A 20,839-nucleotide genomic window follows, 5' to 3' on the forward strand; every position below is an offset into this window, starting at 1 on the left:
ACAATGGTTATTTTTTAGTACTGTAGTTTTTAAATTTCAAATAGTGGGGGAAAACATCACTAAAAGACAATAGCACAGGCTATTTTAATATATTTTATTAAGGGCTATAAAAATATCCAGAAAGATAAATAAATGTGATGCAATGGTATATGTCCTAATATGAAGAACTTGTTTTCACTGCATTGTTTTCCTTCACAATGGCCTTCAAATCACAGGAGGCAGTAATTCCATGCCATTTCCTCTTCTTTTATTACACGCTGCAGAATTTCTGAATCAGTATCCCACCCTCGATCTTCTCATTTATAAATCAAATTCATTTTCAATCCATTGTTTAGAGGGAGCGTATTTTTTTCTGTTCCACAAAGAGGACTTTTTTTTTCACTGTAGGAGGAGAAAAAAGGATTGTAGCAGAAAACTAAAAAGTTTATCGTCAGCATTTTTTAATAAAAATACACATCAGACCATGAGCCCTCTCCTTTCTCTTCTTTACTTTCCTTTGTCATGAGAATGGAGCTGACTTGCAAACTCAGTTCACTGATCCCAGAGACCAGAGAGGACTGGAGAAAATGGTAAGGAAAACAGGGAAGGCCCACCAGCCAACCAGTGGCATCCCTGATACCCCACAAAGTCACATATAACCAATGTGAAATATTCAAATTAAAAAAAGAAAATTACAGGCAAAAAAATTTTTTCACTCAGCTAATGCGCACTCTTGTATGAGGTAAAGCAAGGAGAGATTGTAGGAAAAAGCTGGACTCCAGAAAAAGAGTGGTAAAAACTGAGCAGACCACAGAAGAAAAGGAAGCCTGGCTGAAGAGTAAATACACATTAAACCTTGTACTTTCCAGAAATGGTTTCATATATCCAAGTACAGATTTACTATTATAACCCAAATCTTATTATTATGAATATCATAACAGAGTATAGTTCTCTGAAACACACCAAACAAAAGTGCTCACTGCCTGCATGAAAGATTAGAGACTAGATGCTAGGCAATAAGGTTTTGATAGTTCCTGTAATGCCCTATATAGCATTCCACTAACATCACACATCTCTCTCTCTCTTTCTCACACACACACACACACAAAACCACCCTACCTGAATTTTTCTTTGCAAAAAAACAAGAACAGTGCACCAAGGAAGATCCAGGAACTCCAAAGACTATGTATGACATGACAGCAACTCACTTGTCCCTACCACACAAAGAAATTTTAGCTTTGTTTTTTGTTATTCTTCTTTAATTAATATGGATACCCTGCATGTGAGATCCCCAAACTATTATCAACAGTTAGCTAGGGAGCTTATTTAAATACATTCCTACTTTTACCTCCATCTCTACCCTAATTCTGTTTCTGTAGAACTAGAGTGGGACTGGAAGTCTGTATTTTTTTAAACTCTTAGGATGATTCTGATGGCAGCTAAAATTAATAACCATTAACCAGTCAACAGAAACTTATCTACAAAATTAATAATGTATTTTATTACTTTGTACATAGGAATATTTTAAATATATTTCAAAAGATCTAGTATTAAACATAAGTAGGACCAGTGCTCCTTCAAATTCCAAGGAAGACTACAAAGCATTGAAGACAGTAGTAAAGAACCCAAACAACTTCCCATCAATGTTATTCACTGCAAAAAATATTTCCATGTTTTTCTGCTGCTGCTGCTGCTAAGTCGCTTCAGTCGTATCAGACTTTGTGCGACCCCACAGACGGCAGCCCACCAGGCTCCCCCATCCCTGGGATTCTCCAGGCAAGAACACTGGAGTGGGTTGCCATTTCCTTCTCCAATGCATGAAAGTGAAAAGTGAAAGGGAAGTTGTGCAGTCGTGTCCGACTCTTCACGACCCCATGGACTGCAGCCTACCAGGCTCCTCCGTCCATGGGATTTTCCAGGCAAGAGTACTGGAGTGGGGTGCCATTGCCTTCTCTGCCATGTTTTTCTACATGGAACTAAAAAAATGGATTAAAAAAAGAACTTGTCTCATGGATAACTGGTCAGGAGGTTATTTAAGTGACCCTGGATAGGAATAACTGATGAAGACTACTCGTGAAAATTTGATATACTTGCTGCGTTCATTCCCTTAATTCAAAGAATAAATATTTAAGTCCACAGAACTGTGCTAGGCAATGTGGGATTTATGAAAGTGTAAGAAGAGTCCCTGACTTAGTACCAATATACCATGAGGTACCTGTATGAACATCCAGTAAGCCCCACAGGAACCTAAAGACTAAAAGGGACTGGAATGGTGAGGCAAACATCTCACAAGGAGGGTCAAGTTTAGGCTCTCAAGCAGCAGCAGCATTTGGATGAACTAACAGGGAAGAGCATCTAGTTTAGACAAATGGTGGCAGGAGATAAGAACAACAGTGCTGATCACAGGGGAAGGTCCTGATTAAAAAAGGAAAAAAATAAACTAGACTGGCTCCATGTAATAGAAAAAATAGGGGGCCTGGATCAGAAAGACTGGGTTCAAGCCTTGCCGCCACCATTTATCTACTCTAAGTTCTTGGGCAAATTTCTCAAAATACTCTTCCTTCAGTTTTCTTCCCCATGAGAGGGCTAACTCCATCTCCCTCACAGGGCTGCCAGAGAGCAAACACTCACTATGTGTTAGCTGAGTCCAGATGACACGCTGCTATCCTCAGTCATAAACAATAAATTAATTTTCTGTCAAAATATTTGCTGCTTAATTCATAGAAGAATGAATCTGTCAAGTTCTTGCCCTACATCTAACCTAAATCTATTCTGCTTCAATTAAAGTCAATATTGTCTTGTTTAGTCATCCAAGGAATTAAAACTGACAAGTTTTCATTTTCTTTATAATATAATTCATATATTTAACAGAGTTTAATACACTTATGCCTCAGCCTTTAATCCTTCCTCCTGGGAAATTTGCATCTAGATTCACATGAGGAAAAGGAGTTTGAAAAGACATAGGCTGGTTCTAGCCATAGAGTATATACCATGAAGTCCTCAAATAATTGGGAATTTTTCCATGTTTCCTTGCCTGATTTTCTTTGTAAAGCAGACAAGCAAAACACTACCCTTAACCCTTACACCATTTTCTCACTGCAGTAAAACATGCTAGGACAACTGCCAAGCTATTTGGTACCCTGGGCAATGGGGCAGGCCGCAAGGCAAACATCATGCAAGCCCACAGGGCATTCGGTAGGTGGGCAGAATGCCAAGCAGTCAGCTATCCCAGAACATTTTCTTCAGAAGAGACAAAGTTGTGTTGTCAAGGTTCCAATGATTCCTTCTCAGAAAAGCTCTAATCGTCTGTCTGAAATATAGATATGAATATTTTCTTCCACTTTCAGCTCATGGTTGGAACTGTTTATGGTTGTATCCTTTCCCGACCTCAAAATGTAAAATCAATCTGACAGAAAGTTCCTAGTATCTCCATACTATGACTGAAAATTCCAGTACATTTTCACGCTTAAAATCTCACAGGTTATTCAATCAACATTTATTAACATTGTACAAGTTCCTAAAAAACCTCTAAAGGAGCTAAAATGCTAGAAAACCACTTTATTGTAAAGTTCATCACTTTGGGTTTTCACCAGCTGATACAAAGAAATCAGAGGGAGAAAACCACCACATCAATCTAATATCATATTGCTATGGTCTGAAAGTTTGTGTTCCCCCAAATTTATGTTGAAATCCTAACCCACAAAGGTGATGGTACTAGGAGGTGGGGCCTTGAGGAGGTGCTTTGGTCACAAGGGTGGAGCCTTCGTGAATGGGATGAATCCTCATAAAAGATACCCCACAGAAGTTGCCTGCCCTTCCACCATGTGAGAACACAGCAAGAACCCCCTCCTATAAACCAGGACGAGGGCCCTCACCAGAAAGTCACCATGCTGGCACCTTGATATTGGGCTTTCCAGGTCCCAGAACTGTGAGAAATAAAACTGTGCTGTTTATAAGTCATCTAGTCTGTGGTATTTCGTTATATCAACCCAGACTAAGACCTGTACCTTATCATTCTAATAATTTTCCATCATTTGAGATATATATCCTGAAATTCAGACTGCTAATCATCAGGGATAAACCTAGAATTCCCATTTTATTAAAGAATGACCAGAAAGTTTCACATCATAAAAACAGCAGGAAATTTTGTTTCTGTTAAAGAATGGAATTCATAACAATTTTTTTTTGGCCACATGTCATGCAGGATCTTAGTTCCCCAACTAGGAATTAAACCCATGCTACCCACTCCAGTATTCTTGGGTTTCCCTTGTGGCTCAGTTGGTAAAGAATCCGCCTGCAATGCGGGAGACCTGGGTTCGATCCCTGGTTGAGAAGATCCCCTGAAGAAGGGAAAGGCTACCCACTCCAGTATTCTGGCCTGGAGAATTCCATGCACTGTACAGTCCATGGGGTTGCAGAGTCAGACACGACTTAGCAACTCTCACTTTCACTTTCACTTTCACTCCTGCAGTGGAAGCACAGTCTTAACCTCTGGACCACCAGGGAAATCCCTCTCAGAGCCCTTTTTTCCACTGGTACAGCCCCAATTTTTTTGAAGGTGATATTATTTTTGATTTTGATGAATTCAGCATAATGAACAGCTTGTAAGATCTTCTTTACAAACTCTGAAAGCAGCTATTAAGATGGCTGTCAGGCAGATTCATACTGGTGCCCAACCAGAGGTCACACACTAGTGAGCGAGTTTTAGCCTCCTCTCTCAATAAGAGGTTCATACGTAAAGTGACTCAGGGCCTAGGTTTTGGAGTCAGACAGTCCTAAATTCAAACCTTTATTCTGTCACATATTTTAGTTATGTGTCCTTAACTAAAATCCTTGGCATCAAGCTTGTCATCTGTAAAATGGGGTTCAGACTGCCTGGAGAGTACAGGTGCTTGTGTCATGACGCATTCATGTATCTGAAGACTGAAGGCAGGTAAACAAAGAAGACAGAATTTTCCATTTTGTCCGGTTATTCACAAGCACTTGTTTCCTTTCTCTCAAGGGTCACTGCCTTCTGTTGCCTATATTGTCCTTCTGTTGTTGTTGTTTCAGGAGGGAAGGTAAATTCAGTCCCATTGCTCCATCTTGGCCAGAAGTGAGTCTATCAGGCCTTGTTCTTAGTTAACGAAATAACTGATCATGATGCTGCGTGCATGATAAGACACTTCAGTCATGTCCGACTCTGCGACCCCATGGACTGAAGCCTGCCAGGCTCCTCTGTCCATGGGATTCCCCAGGCAACAATACTGGAGTGGGCTGCCATTTCCTCCCTCAGGGATTATGACGTTAACTGCCTATATTTCATTATGTAATGGATTAATTTGAAGAAATAAGATTCTAGCACAAATTCCAACTCTAAACACCAACCAAGTGTCTTAGAATTCAACTCAACCTAGACATACTTCTCTTTCTGTTTCCTGAACAGTATCACCTATTCTATTTACATATCTGGTTTTTTACCTTCAAATCTTCAGTTAACTATCTCTTACCGGAGAGACATTCCCTGAACTATCCTACCTAAAGAATGAAGATGGGATCTACCTCCTTGCAACTCTATCCTGTATCTCAGCATCCTGCTTGTTTCTCGCATAGCACTGAGCATTAGTTGTCGTCTTCCTTCCTCTCCCTTCCAAAACCAGGCTTTGATCATCAAGACTGAAGGCAGTGAGTCTATCTTATGTCCATGAATATCCCAGCACCTGGGACAGTAACTAGCACCAAAGTAAACTTTCAATATTCACTAGGAATGAATGCTATAGTGACAAAGGGGCCACAAAACTGCCTTTGTTCAACATCATCTGAAAAGGGCAACAGGCCTTGAAAGCATTTGAATTTATTATGGAGCAACTTTTCTGGAATCTTACCTACTGGATCATAATGCAGTAGAGTCAGTTTCTCCCATAGTCGGCTTCTCTTAGTGTTGAAGGAAAAACCTGTTCCAGCTTGGCTCACCATTTTCACCAGAATTGTCCTAAGATTTAAAAGCAAGCTGTTACAAGCTAAGGAAATAGACTAAAATCAGTCATAGGGGGATGCCACATTCTAAGAACACCATACAAGTAGTATTACTTGTGGGGACATCAATTAAACCTTAAGTTCAGTTCTAAGACAGTCTATATCTTAGAATGGTTCTGATTCCCAATATTTGTTCCATTACACAGAATGCCTTGGAAATGACCTAACCAAAGCAAGAAGACTAATCAAACTGCATTGTGGGAATAGACTCAGACCCCCACATTTCAGGAGGAGAAATGAGGACAAGGAAAATACACAAGTACTGGTAACCCTGGCAGGCCAGTCAGGAGGACAGTTGTCTTGGAAGAGCTTTATCTTTCTTGTATGAGCAGTAAGAGTGAAATCAGGAAGTAACAGAATAAAGGGACTGGAATTTTCACACTGACAATGTGTAAAACCTTGTTGCTCCCTTTCATAGTTTAAGTTACAATCATCCAAAGCAGAAAGTTCATGTTTTGTCCCACTGGACCTTTTAATACCTCATACTGTTTGTTACTTTTTCAGGTGTCTTATCTTCCTATGTAGATCATGCTATTTGATTTCTCATCTAATTCCAAAAAGAATTTGAAGCACCTAAAATATATTATACACCTTTGCATCCCTTTCAATGTTCAGCATAGTGCTTCATGCATTAGAGTGATACAATATTAAGTACTTGCTCTATGGCAAGCACAATATGCAAGGCCCTCTAAGTCTACATCTGCATCCTGGAGAAGTAACACCAACAGTATGGAAGGTGAGTTGTGTACACAAGGTCTGTAAGGCAAGACATATGACACATGGCACCAGAAGGACACAAAGAACATGAGAGGCAGGGCGCACCTCTAAAGAAACTGAAGACACAGGAGACTCCCACAGAATGTGAAGAAGGAAAATAAGTTAACTGGATTGTGCGAAAAGCTATATAAAGCAATAAAAGATATTGAGGGAAGAATACTAGCATATATGTTTTTCATTAACTTTAATCTAGCTTTAAGGATTTATTATGTGTCTTGGGTTATAAACAAATGCTGCCTGCTTTAGAATTTTTCTATTTTTAACACAGATCATCTTACTTCAGTTATTGTCTACAAATTTTATTTTTGAAATACCAGTTTGGTATTAATAGTCTCTCTGGTACAGCATGGAATCTTTAGCCTTTGCCATTTTTGAAATGCTTGTACCATGAATGCAAAAGATTACAAAACTCAACACTGGCTCTGTGGATAGTCAAATCACAGCTTTTTTTGTTATATTCCTGTAGTGAGCTCCACACAAGTGGCCCCTGGTCCTCAATTTGAGGAAACAGAACTGCAGTAGTAGTCCAAAGAGCATGGGGACCCTGATGATTTCTTTAGGAACAAGACAGCACAAGCAACTTTTAAGTAAATTAACTGAAAGCTCACTTAAATAGATCAGTTGGGAGGGAGGGAAAATATTTTAGTAAACAGTTCATAGGGCCAAAACAATTCACCGAGTGTAATTCTCAAATCAGGCTTTAGAAAATTGAAGCCAAATGCTTAATTTAACATAAGGATTCATTGAGAGTAGCTGAAATAATGAATCTAACATAAACAAGCTTTAAAAAAAAAAAAACTTCTACTTACTTTGACTTGCTCTTGGCAACTTTTTCATAGGCAGGAAAAGTCGGATAGAAAAGGAAAAAAAACCATTATCTTGCTTATGCAAAATTCAAATACAGCTCAAATTTTAAGATTGTAATAAAAATATTTAAGTCATGAAATATGTCATAAATTGTCACTCAAGTAACTACTCCTGAGCTTTGGGGGATCCCGTTAGGATTTTATAGATGCTTTTTAAAAATCCAATCGGACCACCACAATTCTGGATGGAATGCTCTACACAATCTCTTTTCAGCTGAACTGACTACCTTTTAAATCTTCCCAAAGATCTGCTCCATTTGCTCCTCTTCTAAGGTGCAAATATTTGCACTAGAACAAGCCTCTTGTCTGGTAAATTAACCTATGCAAATTCAACAACCATCACATCAGGTGGAGAAAGGAAATTAAATCCATCCGGGAAGTCAGCCTGGTGCACTAAAGAACCAGTGGGCTTCTTTCCCAGCCCGCTGTACCACCTAGGGTCAATCACTGTTTCTCATCTTGAGAACTCGAAATGAGTGAACTAAAAATTCTGAAGTTTTCTCAGTTAGAACGTCCAGCGATTCTGCTTACACACCGCTACAGAGGGCGAGGGAGAGCCCCACTTCTGCCGGCCAGACTCTACCATCCGAATGAGCCGCAACGGACCCAAAATCTGCGCCGAAGACCCCCAAGACCCACTCGCCCCACAGGGAGCGTGCCGCGGGGCATGCCGGGTGCTGTAGTCCTGAAGGCCTGGGACGTCGCAGCGGCAGCTTCCCCACCGGCGTGCGCACTCCACCCTGCAATGTCCCAGGGCCCACCTGTCACCACCTCCCGCCCGCGCTGCAGGCCCTGCCGCCGCCTCCAGCCCCACTTACACGTAACCGCCGACAGGAACATGGCGACAGTACCCCTGAAGACTCGGTAACGGGCCCAAAGGGCCAGCAACAAACAACTACTTCCGGGGCACAGACCTATTCCGGAAAAGGAGTCCGGAAGTTCTCCACAGCCACGCCCCCTACGTAAACCTCAGGGGTGAGCCCGCCTCTTTTCTGTGTCCTCTACAGTCCAGGTGCCTCTTATGTGGTGCTGGAGTGTGGAGTCCTGTTCATTTTTGGAGAGGACCTTTGTTATCGCTAGGGGTTCGTGCCCCAGACCCTAACTCCTACTTCTGGGTCAAAGTTAAATGTTTTCCATACATATTTCAGTAAATAATCGCAGTCGACTACATTAAAGACACAGGAACTCTGCATGTTCCTCACCCATTCCAGGCTATCAGGCTTCTGCACTATTTCCTTAAATTGTTGCCTTCGTTTTCCTCCTCCGGCCCAACTCCATCTCCATCTGGTTAAGATCTACTGTCAGTCTCTCCAGAATTAAGAACTCCACCTGAATATCCCTATTCCTTGATTATGTGTTGGATTTCTAGGAGGGCTGGGCCCTGGGCATCTTAACTGCTGTATCTAAGCACCTACCTGGCAATAGGGGGCAAATAACTGAGATTGAGAGCAGTCACATAATTTGCTTAATGTCACAAAACTAGTGAATGGCAAAGTCAGAATTTGAACCCAGAGTTTGTCTGACTGCAAAGACTCATGCCTTTCCCACTAGCATTGGGACCTAACCACTTTGCCATCTTCCAATCTTCATCTCTCTGCAAGAAACCTGCAAGTCCTGCAACACCAGGTACTTCAGCCAAAACCTCATTTCCCAACTAATAATCAGGACTTTAGGATTTTTTTTTTCTAATCTGTGGTTTTAGATATATATTAAATATTACAAACAAGTGAAAGACTTATTCTCATGGATTATCCTCACTGAAGGTAATAAAATTATTGAAAAGAGAAAATGTTATACAACTCAATTTTTAAAAATTAGGACTTTCCTTGCCCTGGGTACCTCTAATGGTTTTTTCCCCATACCTGGATTCCAACACGGAGAAGGCGATGGCACCCCACTCTGGTACTCTTGCCTGGAAAATCCCATGGACAGAGGAGCCTGGCAGGCTGTAGTCCATGGGATCGAGAAGAGTCAGACACGACTGAGCGACTTCACTTTCACTTTTCACTTTCTTGCATTGGAGAAGGAAATGGCAACCCACTCCAGTGTTCTTGCCTGGAGAATCCCAGGGACAGGGGAGCCTGGTGGGCTGCCGTCTATGAGGTCGCACAGAATCGGACATGACTGAAGCAACTTAGCAGCAGATTCCAACAAATGAACCCCCTCTAGGTGGCCAAATCCTTCCTTACCATGTGTAGTTCAGCTGCTGACAAACAAGAGCTTCAGGTGTTCAAGAGGATAAGGCTTCTTATTTAAGAAATTCCTTTTGAAGATTTATAAGAAAAAAACACAAGATTGGAAGCCAAGGAATATGAATTCTAGTATTTATTCTGTCCCTTGGAAAGTCATTTCAATTCTCCAGACCTCAGTTTCAGGCTGAATGTGGGCACTGAATCAGTGATTCTCATTCCTGAGAGTGTATCAGTCATCTGGGGTCTTTTAAAAGCAGAGGTGAGGCCCAGAGTCTATACAGTATTTCTTCCCCTTCCCTAATTTTCTATGAAGAAGCATTTTGAATATATCAAAAAGTAGAAAAGATATTATAATGAACAAACCGTATACGCAATTCAGTAAATGTTAAGATTCTGCTATGTATATTGAATTTTTAATATGCATATATAACATATATGTTTTATATATATATATATTATTTGATTGGGTTTTTGGCTAGCTGTGTAAAAGCAAATTAGAGACATCACAACCTTTCCCTCCTTTTCATTGTAAAAGTAGATTTTCTCTTTGCAGTTTTCTGTATGGTGATACTTCAGCATATGAAAATATCTTGCTCCCCATCAACCTTTCCTCAATGGTTTTAGCATTCATTGTTGATCTTTTTTTTTACTCAGGAATTATGTTTTGGGGTACACAGTGGTAATTTTTCTAACATTACATTCCTTATTCGTTTGTTAGTTTTCTTCTGTAAAGAAAAGCTTTCTATAATCAATTGAGGCAGAATTATAATTTTTCCTAAAAAGGCAAGATAAATGCTAATTGTTTTCTCTTTAATTACTAATATTCAAGTAAGACATTAGCATAAGAGTCACTTCCAATGGTGACAAAGACATTTTCCCCTTTGTGTAATTTTCTTTAAATTTTTAGTATCACTATAATGGATTTTTTCCCTTGTTTTATAATCAAACATGGTCATCATTATTTTTGATGTTCAAAGTTTCCCAAAGGAGGTCATTAGGAGTCCCTTCAAGCTGGTCCAGTGTTTTTTCAATGCATTTCCTTCCTTGCTTTCTGCCGCCAGCTATCTCAGGTTAACCTTGTACTTTCCCTGGCCCAAACATGGAATCAGCCGTTTCTTCAAGGTACTCTGGTTCTTTTGGAAGGAAGTGATACATAGAAGCCACCATCTGATGCACAGCACTTGACTAGATTTTAGGGGATTTCAAGTTTTATTTTAAGCCATAGAATTTTCATTTAAATGAAATCTGTCTCAGAGCTCACAGTGTAAAATGAAGCATCATCTCTTGAGGGATGACTTCAGAATCTTGGACTCCACAAGTCATGGAAACTCTGGATTGTGGAAATGGCCACATTCTCTTCCAGTCCCAATTGCTCTGGATTCCAGTTTGAGGTTTCAAATCCCACCCACAGGCCCGGCAGCCTTTTGTCATACTTCCATTGTCTTCCTTCCCAAACTGTCTGACCATGCAGAGGCCTTGTCCAGGGAGGAGAGAGCTTTATGGGCGCATTGGCAGCAGCAGGAACAGCCTGGAGCAGAAGACCACTCAAAACCTATACCTCCTCAGAGATAGGAAACAGCACTTCAGAATCAATTCAGGACCACAGTTATAGAGTATCTGCCAAAGACCGAATGTTTGTATATCCCCTCGCCTGCACCAAATTCATATGTTGAAACCTAATCCCCAACATAATGGTGCTTGCAAGTGGGGCTTTTGGGAGGTGATGAGGTTATGAGGGCAGATCCAGTTCTTGGATCTCTTCTCTGTCCACACTCATTCCCTTGATGGTCACATCTGGCTTTGTTTTTAAAAATCTACAAGCTGGGACCTGGCGATCCAGTGGTTAAGAATCCACCTTGCCATTCAGGGGACATGGGTTTGACCCTTGGTCAGGGAACTAAGATTCCACATGCTGTGGAGTAACTAAGCCTGTGTACTGCAACTACTGAGCCCACACACCACAGCTAGAGAGTCTGTGGGCCGTAAAGAAAGATGCCACATGATTCAACAAAGATCCTGCATAAGACCCAACACAGTCAAATAAATAAATATATATTTTTTAATCTACACGCTGAACATTTTCAGATTTATGTCTCCTGTCCCAATCTTTTCTCCAAATTTCAGACTGGTGCATTTAATTGCCTCGTTGACATCACACATCCAAAATCAAATTCCCAAAATTGCACTGCACCCCACAGGCTTCCTCTGTGACAGTATGTGGCAATTTAACTTTTCCAGTTGCAAATATGAAAACCCTGGCGGCCAACTTGATACCTCTTTTTATTACACCCTATATCTAACCCATCAACAAGTCCTGTCACTCAAATTTCACCTATCTGTGAGGCCTCTGTGTCCACTCTATGTAAAAAAGCAGCAGGCAAGCACATGCATGCACAGGCACACACTCCCTATTCACTCCACCCCACTATATTTTCTGACAGTTCTTATTATCATTTAATATTACTTGTGTACTGGTTAATTTCCTTATTGTCTATCTTTGTTCACCAGAATGTAAACATCTTAAGATCAGGAATTTTGTCTTCTTTACTCCTGTATCCTGGTGCCTGGAACAATGCTTGCTGCCTCTATTAAATATCTGTTGAATGAATGAATGAATGACTCTGGAATGAGATACACCATACAAATGTTAAATTATTAATAAATACTTACATTTAAATGGCAAACAATGATAAGAATTTGTATACTGTTGATTGTTTCAGGCTTCAGGCAAACTTATAAGCTTACTTTTAAAAAGAGCATGTACACTGTTTGTTGATATTCTTGTATGGAGTAGAGAGAAGCAGTGGCTTTCTAGTCTTATTACGTCACTCTACATCCACCTGTTATTTATACCTAACACTTTGTTGGCAGTTGGTAAGTGTTAATTAAAATGTTTATTAATATAGATGTAATTTATGATCTGGGGTATGTGTGTATATTTGTCTGAATTTACATAATGAGCCCTCTGTGCCTTATTAAAGTGCAGAACAATTAGAGCATCCTGGCAGCCCAAATGGAAAGGGTATAGTCCTTAGGGGAGGGGCACTCATCCTTTTTTGGCACCTGGGAGAAGGTAGAGCTATTTAACTTAGATTCTCAGCCCAGAAAAATAAATGGAGGGAAACAACATCTATTGAATATCTGCTCTCGCAGGGCCTTAGCCAGTGTCTGCATTGTGCTGGTCGGCCCCACATTGCTTAGCACTGGGATTCGACCGTGAGGATCTAGGATCACAGCTGTTCCCCTCTCTGCTGTGCTGAGAGGCCCCTAACTGCCTATTTGTTCAGCCCACTGTCCTACCTACATCCTGCCTGACTTATAGTTGGGAAGTACAGCCACTGTTCTTGTCTACAGGGTCAGTGATCCCGGCTCCCTGGCTGTCCCAGGGGCCTGGGCACATGGGCATTTGAGGGAGGGAGACTACAGGACAAGGTAAGAATAGCTTCTACCTTCACCAACTCAATCCTTCCCAGCATTAGGGTCTTTTCCAGTGAGTCAGCTCTTTGAATCAGGTGGCCAAAGTATTGGAGCTTCAGCTTCAGCGTCAGTCCTTTCAATGAATATTCTGGGTTGATTTCCTTTAGGATTGACTGGTTTGATCTCCTTTCAGTCCAAGGGGCTCTCAAGAGGCTTATCCAACACCACAGTTTTAAAGCATCAATTCTTCTGCACTCAGCCTTCTTTATGGTCCAGCTCTCGCATCTGTAGGGACTCCCCTAGTGACTCAGATGGTAAAGAATCCATCTGCAATGCAGGAGACCTGGGTTTGATCCCTAGGATGGGAAGATCCCCTGGAGAAGGGAATGGCAACCCACTCCAGTATTCTTGCCTGGAAAATCCCAAGGACAGAGGAGCCTGGCAGGCTACAGTCCCTGGGGTAGCAGAGAGTGAATGACTTTCACTTCACTTCACCAACTCAGGCACCTCCTGGCAGATTGGACAGTTTCAAAATCGGGTCCTCCACCTCAACAGCTTAGTATTACAGCAAAAACTTCCTGAGGGAGCAAGACTAAAGGCTGGCAAGACCTAGGGGAACCAACCAGGTTCAATCTGTGTGCAGAGTATCCTAAAGTTGGCATTCAGTGCCTTCTGTAGTCTGGCCTCACTCTCCTAATTCAGCCCCATCTCTCTTCCATGGAGCCTGACCTTTCTGGAAGAATGAATAACAGTCACTCTTTGGAGGAAGTCTCTCCTTACCCTCCACTTCCCATCCTACCTTCCACAGGTTCCCCTAAGAGCACTTGTTATGTTTCCTTCCCTCCTTGGATCACTGGTCTGCCTCCCTACTGGCATCTAAGTCCCTTGAAAGCCAGAGCTTCCGAGTCTCTGTATATCTTCCCAATCCCACACTTGTGCCGCCCTCCACTCCCCGCCAGCAGGAGCTCTTAACACAAAGCAGTGCCCCACTAACTTTGACAAGTATGAACTGAGCACCTTCTGTACTAGGGAACCCTGCCTTCAGCCATTCTCCGTCTCTTCAATCCTACCTCCCCTCCCAGGTCCACTTGAGACAAGGAGAGTGGGAGGAACCAGGAGAAGAATAGAAGCAAGGGCACAGACTTGTCCAAAAAAAAAAAAATAAGCAGTGCACATCTTTCTGGGGCTAGAGTGTGTGAAAAAATGAGTGTGGTGACTAGAAAGGATCCCTGGGGCTAGGTAACCAGGAAGGAAGGAGCCAAGATGATGTAGTGGGGGCGTGTCCGTGGTTCTGTGGGCAGCAGGGGAGTTAAGTGATGTGATCAGATCTCTGTAGTGGTAGCATCTGAAATCACATCTTTTTCCTGTTAACTGGGAGAGAGACAGGGATCAACCCATCTCACCAAACACAATATCCCCAAGCCCCCTTCACTTCGTGAAGCAACAATAGGCACTTTCTCTGCCCTACATGTTAATACCTGCTTATTTAGTTAACACATGTATTTGGTGTTTCTCTAATAACTGGTAAGTTCTTCCTGCTTGTTATCTTAGACCAGTCAACTCACCGTTTTTGAAAGGGGAAGAAAGGGAAGTAGAAGAGTGTCATTGGAGCCTTTAAGAATCTGCTAAAAGTTGTGGCTTAGTTTTTCCACCAAAAGGACATATACTTGTCCAGAAACAATTTTACCTGGACTTTCCAGAAGTTCTCAACCTTGGCTGCACAGTAGAAATGCCTGGGGAGATTTATCAGCAACTGATGCTTGCCTCCCACCCCCAGAGTTTTTAATTTAATTGATTTCAGTGCAGTCTGGGTTTTAAAACTCCCTAGGAGATTTTAGCGTACACTCAAATTTTTAAAGTATTGGGCTAGGGATTTGTGGACTCCAAGTGAAGGCCCCTAGCGTAGACCATAAATTCCATGTGTGTCCATTTAACTTTGACGGTGAGCAGCACCTACCTGTGCAGGCAGGGGAGGGGAGAATGTAGCCAGGTTGAAAGAATGAGGAAGTCTTGGGGCTGTCAGTAAAGAGAGGAGGTGCTCACCTGCATTCCAGAAGGTTGCAGAATACTTAGCAAAAAAGGCGCTGGAACTGAAGACAAAGAGCAGGAAGCTTAATTGCCTTCCTGAGAGATGGATGGAAGGCCAGCAGACAACACCCTTCCCACCCACACACTGCACCTCCCCAAGAAGAGCTCCAAACATTATCAAAGGGTGGGCAGAATCGGCCTTTGGGGAAAGTCAACCAGTTAAATACGTGGTTGGTGACACAGGTGGGGAGAGGGGGGCAACTGTGGGTGCTGAAATAAAGCGGGTGTGAGGGTGTGGAGGTAATGGGCTGAGACTCTTGGCAGGAGGAAAGGAAGATTTGGGGTGTGGTCAAGGAGAAGCAATCTGGGGATGCTGGTGGGTGGGAGCCATTCTGCATCACAGCAGCAGGAGAGGCAGCTGTGGTGGAAGGAGAACTTGGTGTAAGGCCTGACCCCACTGTGTGCCAGCCAGGGGCCCTGCTCGAGGACTTGGCCTCAGTTCCTTACCTGGAACTTGTGTGACAGTAACTTAAGAGGAGACCACAATCTCAGACGATTATCCTCAGGTCATCTCAAAGGCTTTTTTCGCTGTGAGGTCCCATGAGCCTAGGAAAGTGCCCTCCGAAAATGCTCTTTGAGGTTTTCAAACCTACTATCCATCAGAATCACGTGGGGTGTTCAACGCCAAATAATACAACTCAGTGGGGGATGAGGGCCCGCAGGCGGTTTGTAACTCTCACCTGGTGCTTCTGATGTTTCATGTGCTTTGGGAATCACTGTTCTAGACCTTGGGGAGAAACGCCTGGGGATCTTGTCAAAAGGCAGATTCTCAGCCGTGAGGTCCAAAGTAAGGCTTGAGATTTTTTTTTTTTTTTGAGATTCTGTGTTTCTGAAAGACTCACCGATGGTGCTACTGGCTGTGCATCAGTGCCACCGATAGTGTAATCCAGGCAACACCCCCGCAGCTGCAGCAGCATCGTTTGGGAGCTTGTGAGGAATTCAGAATCTCAGGCCCCACCGTAGACCCACTGAATCAGAATCTGCAACTCAAAGTGATTCATAAGCACCTTGAAGTTTGAGAAAGATTGTTCTAGAAGAAGTGACTAACTGATCAGGGAATCAAGGTTGAAAGAAGAATGGGAAGACAAGGCTCGGTTCTTTAAAACAGAGTCTAAGTTAGAGAAGGGCACAGATTTTCACCTCTTTTAGTTACTGCCATATTTGTGGGCCTGGCACATGATAGGAGCTCAATAAATATTTGTAAAGTGAGTGGATGAGCTAAGAGTCCAGTTTCTGGGGCCAGGTATGAGGCTAGAGTGGGGCCAGTAATCACCATGACTAGATGCCAACTTCTAGGGTCTAAGCCTTTCCAGCCCTCTGTCCAAGACAAGATTGGTCCTAATGCTGGCACAGAGAAGAACTCATGGCCATGTGAGGCCGGAATGCATTTAGTTGTCTCATCTGTGAAGACGAAAAGGCTATATGAAATTGCAGCCAAAAAATACACTGGTCTTCTCAAGTAGGTCCGCTACAAGAACCAGGGGGTGAGCCAACCAGTGGGGTATGGGTGGCCAAAGGAGCCCCAGCTCCAGAAATAACTCTTCTGGTCTGGAGGAGGGAATCCATGAAGCTGCCTCCAACATGTTTATAGTGGGTAGAATTTAATTACACTCAGCAACAATTCTAGCATACCTCCTCTTTCCTCTGTTTAAAATGGATGTCAGTAAGATCTACCCCAGAGTCAAAGGCAACCAGTATAGCTTTTGTGAGTTGGGGAAATAGTAGATCCTACAAAAGACAAACGTGTTTGTTCTTAACTAGCCTTAGAGGAACAGACCAATAATTCATATTTGAAGTAGTCTTCAAGGGTGTCAGTCTAGAAGAGAAAATATTTCTCTTTGTTTTTCCTATGTGTACTATTATCCAAAATTTCTGCATCATCCTAACAATAGAAGCTAGGATTTCAGCCAAAGGAAATCCATTCTCATCCTGCCCTAGGAACAAATTGGGCTGAAGATTTCTGACAGATTCTTCAAAACACCGTGACCTTTTTCCTAATGATTATTTTAAATATACCGTGAACATGAGAGAATGCCTTCTAAAGCAATGTCATTTTTATCATCAACTTCATTTGCTTGATTCCTGCAAATGAATTGAATAAATAGTAACTGTGCATTCCCTAGGGCTCATCTACCTCTGTCTTGAACTGGGGTCCATGTTTAAGGTAAAGTAAAATGACCACGGTAATGGCCATACCAGTCATGGCAAAGTTTCCATGAATAAATATTTTCCTTCCTTTTAAAAAAAGTTTATTTATTTATTTGGCTTCCCTGGGTCTTAGTTGCAGCATGTGGGATCTAGTTCCCTGACCAGGGATTGAGCCCAGGCCCCCCTGCATTGGGAGCATGGAGTCTTGGCCATTGGACCACCAGGGAAGTCCCCATGAATAACTGTTTTCAAAAGAATAATAATTTTCCATTATGACTTCCTTCCCTTCAACCCAATCCTCAGCCTAATTTCTAACTGTTCCAGAGAGGCGGGTCCCACAGAGGGACAATCCTCTGAATGTCTCGGCAGCATCTCCTGGGAGGATGGTCCCTGCCCAGCACCCAGTCCCCCAAGTTGCCAGGTGCATATAAGGAGGGATCGTGAACTCCGACACTGGACTCATTGGCTGCCAGAAAAGTGATTTAAACTCCTGTACTCCCCTGTCCTGGTGTGAATGTACCATTGCACCTTTCTTGCCTTGTGAAAAGAATGGCTATTAACTTTTCAGTTGTTTAGGAATAGCATTCAATGGCAAGTTGCCATAGTCATGCAAATTCTGTCTTTTAGGGCCATTTTGAATGGGTCTGTGTTTCTTCTTTGTTGATCGAGAACGACAGCGAGTTGTCATGTTCACAAGGATGACCTAACTTGAGCTTCTGTGGTTTGGGATCCTGCCTGCCTGTGTTTCACCCTGTTTTGCCTCCAAGGCAGAAGCCTGAGTCTCTAGCCAGGAGATTGTGGTTAGTTTCCTGGCCTCTGACCGAGGTGGGGACACACCTGCACCCCTGAGGGAGGGAGAGCCTGTGGAGGGTCCATGAGGCCAGCGCTGAGTCACTCAGCGGGGAGACATGTCAAACGGCATTAGAACATCAGTTTGGCACTTAAGGAACAAGGGCCCACACAAAAATTCGTCTGTATGTTAACAATCTAGTCCATTTTCAAACTAAATCAAGAATAGAGATTCACTTGTTATCACCTATTTCAGCACTGGAGTTTGTCCTTCGTGTGAAATCCTCCTAGGAGAAACCTCAGCTTCACCCACAGATCCAAGGCTCCCGGCTGCTCTCTATTACTCCTACAATTCACAGTCCTGTTCCAGGACCAGGCGAATTCAGAAAACCCCACTGCAAGTCATCATCTTAGATTTTGCTACCTAAATCACTTTCCTTTCTCAAAAAGAATAAACCTGAGCCCCTTTCCTCCCTTATGTAGTTCCATCTTCACATGGTATCCTATTCAAAGAAACATAAATTGAACTCCAAATGCCTTAAAAATCATGGAAACCTTTGAGAAGTTTCCTGAGAAGTGGCCATTTTTCTCACCCAAAGTCCCATTCGACAGCCATTTCTAGCCCATTCTCTCTCCAGAGAATGGCTTTCCCCTTTATCTTGTAGATTAATTTAGCCTCTTTGATGTCTACCATCCTTTATCCTAGCAACCATCTAATTCAGCCATAAGAAAAGGGAGGGAGGGGGTGGGGAGGACTTGCCAAGCAGCCCTCCTCCCATAAAAAGTCAGAAGGGAAGAAAGACTACCTACCTATGCCTCAGGGTCTTGGTCCAGAGGTGAAAAGAGGGAAAGAAGGAAAAGGATGCCCATAGTGCTCTTAGGACCCAAGGGACCTTCTGCATCCTGAAGATGGCAGCCTCCTGAACAGGGCTGGGTCCCCACATAGCTGCCCTGATGCTCACCAGCAGGCAGAACGCAGGCAGTGAGATCCTTGGGCCCCTCCACAGGGTCCTGGGAGTACTTAACCCAAACAGAGGTAATCACAGTAATCTGCATATGTGTGTCTCTCTGTGAAGCAAGGGATTTGAAGGATTCAGACGGTTTTGATGTAATGTGATGTGCAGCCAAAAGGGAAAACTGGGATCCACATCCAGCTTGATCTTCATGGCAGTAAGCCATTCCAAATGAAGGAGGCAAAACCTTTTGAAAGATGTCTTCTGTGATTCAGAATAACTGAGTCCAGTTTAATCTGGTGCATGGGGAAGTTAAAGAGCTACAGGACTGCTTCAAGTGTGTTTTGCAGTTTTCAGAGTTACTAATTAGCTCCGTGACATTAAGGTTAATGAGATAAAACATCTATAAATCAAGATGACGGCCAAATCAAGAAGAAAGCCCCCAACTCCTGCTCCACCATGAAAACACTCCAATTTCACTCTTTCGAGCTGTCCATTTGATTAAATTTGATTATGTGTGAATATATTCAAATGTATAATTATACAATTCATACTTAAATTAGAACTACCTTGTCCAAAGCTCCTTTCTAAATGTATTCAGTGCCAATAAGACAGCAAGTCAGTTGTTAACTATTAACAGAATGAACTGATTTGATGAAAGTCTAGGAGTGACACTTCCCAAAGAGCAAAAGTCTGTGTGTTAGGTTAATAAATATGTTCCTAGACTCCCCTGGTGGTACAGTAGATAAGAATCTGCCTGCCAATGCAGGGAACATGGACTCGATCCCCGGTCTGGGAAGATTCCACGTGCCGCAGACCAGCTAAACCTAAGGACCACAACTACTGAGCTGCACTCTGGGCCTGGGAGCCACAACTAGAGAAGCCACTGCAATGAGAAGCCTGCACACCACAACTAGAGAGCGGCCCCCACTTGCCACAACTAGAGAAAAGCCTATGCAGCAACAAAGATCCCGCATAAATAAAAATAACTTTTTAAAAAAGAAAAACAATACATTCCTAAAAATTTGGACATAAAACAAACCCTGGAAAATAAAATTATGGATTTTATTGACTAAAGCTATAGAGGAATTTGGGATTTAGAGAACATTCTGACGAATCCTTTTGTAATGTGAAGGAGTCTATGCCACTTAAACTCTCTATTTGTACGTGTGGGTTTTTCAGATTGTTATGAGCCTAGGTCCTGGAGTCAGGAGAATCAGGTTAACACCTTGACTCTACCACTTACTAGCCCTGTGTCCTTTGGCAAGTTACTTAAACTTCTGTGCCTCAGTTTCTGCATCTGTAAAATGGAGATTATAGTAGCCTATCTCATAGGATTTTTGTGAGAATGAAATGTGATAAATCACATAAATCATTTAGCATAGGACCTGAAACATAGTAAGTACAAAGTAAATTATGATAATTACAAGGGACGTAGAACCCAACTGGACTTCAACTTTCCTTCTTGAGCCTTTTGCAGGGAATACAGAGCCTTGAAGCATGGATTTAGTAAGACAAAGTTCCTTGGAATTTATGATAGAGGCATAGTTTGAGTGCAATCTTTAGCCATTTTCCTTTTATTGAGAACTTGATGCACTTCCTTTTTTTTCCTTCT

General features: G+C 42.4%; 1 protein-coding gene and 2 long non-coding RNA genes across 5 annotated transcripts; 1 reads left to right on the forward strand and 2 right to left on the reverse strand.

Moving 5' to 3' along the window:
* Positions 1 to 80: 80 nt before the first annotated feature.
* Positions 81 to 15,521, reverse strand: MRPL33 (mitochondrial ribosomal protein L33). 3 transcript variants are annotated; one of them, XM_044926132.2, is made up of 4 exons: positions 15,290 to 15,521; positions 7,581 to 7,599; positions 5,848 to 5,950; positions 81 to 381 (listed from the first exon to the last, which is right to left on the reverse strand). In XM_044926132.2, exons 1-4 carry the CDS (start codon positions 15,447 to 15,449, stop codon positions 379 to 381), a joined length of 285 nt encoding a protein of 94 aa, XP_044782067.1. In that variant the 5' UTR covers positions 15,450 to 15,521; the 3' UTR covers positions 81 to 378. The 3 variants fall into 3 exon arrangements, with proteins under 3 accessions (XP_044782067.1, XP_006046201.1, XP_025118134.1); XM_006046139.3 differs by lacking the exon at positions 15,290 to 15,521 and adding an exon at positions 8,456 to 8,597 and having other exon boundaries at positions 5,844 to 5,950; XM_025262349.2 differs by lacking the exon at positions 15,290 to 15,521 and adding an exon at positions 8,399 to 8,492 and having other exon boundaries at positions 5,844 to 5,950.
* On the reverse strand, positions 10,492 to 13,328 carry LOC123328582. The gene is made up of 2 exons (XR_006543504.2): positions 13,279 to 13,328; positions 10,492 to 11,387 (listed from the first exon to the last, which is right to left on the reverse strand). It is a non-coding gene; the product is annotated as an uncharacterized LOC123328582 (long non-coding RNA).
* Positions 15,522 to 18,144: 2,623 nt separating the features above from the next.
* Positions 18,145 to 18,780, forward strand: LOC123328581. The gene is made up of 2 exons (XR_006543503.1): positions 18,145 to 18,282; positions 18,528 to 18,780. It is a non-coding gene; the product is annotated as an uncharacterized LOC123328581 (long non-coding RNA).
* Positions 18,781 to 20,839: the final 2,059 nt, after the last annotated feature.

This window comes from Bubalus bubalis, chromosome 12 (assembly GCF_019923935.1).
Source record: "Bubalus bubalis isolate 160015118507 breed Murrah chromosome 12, NDDB_SH_1, whole genome shotgun sequence".
Lineage (NCBI taxonomy): Eukaryota > Metazoa > Chordata > Mammalia > Artiodactyla > Bovidae > Bubalus > Bubalus bubalis.

Excerpts from the sequence above, each read along its gene's own strand:
- MRPL33 (XM_044926132.2), bottom strand. The coding sequence starts at position 15,449 with ATGTTTGGAGCTCTTCTTGGGGAGGTGCAGTGTGTGGGTGGGAAGGGT.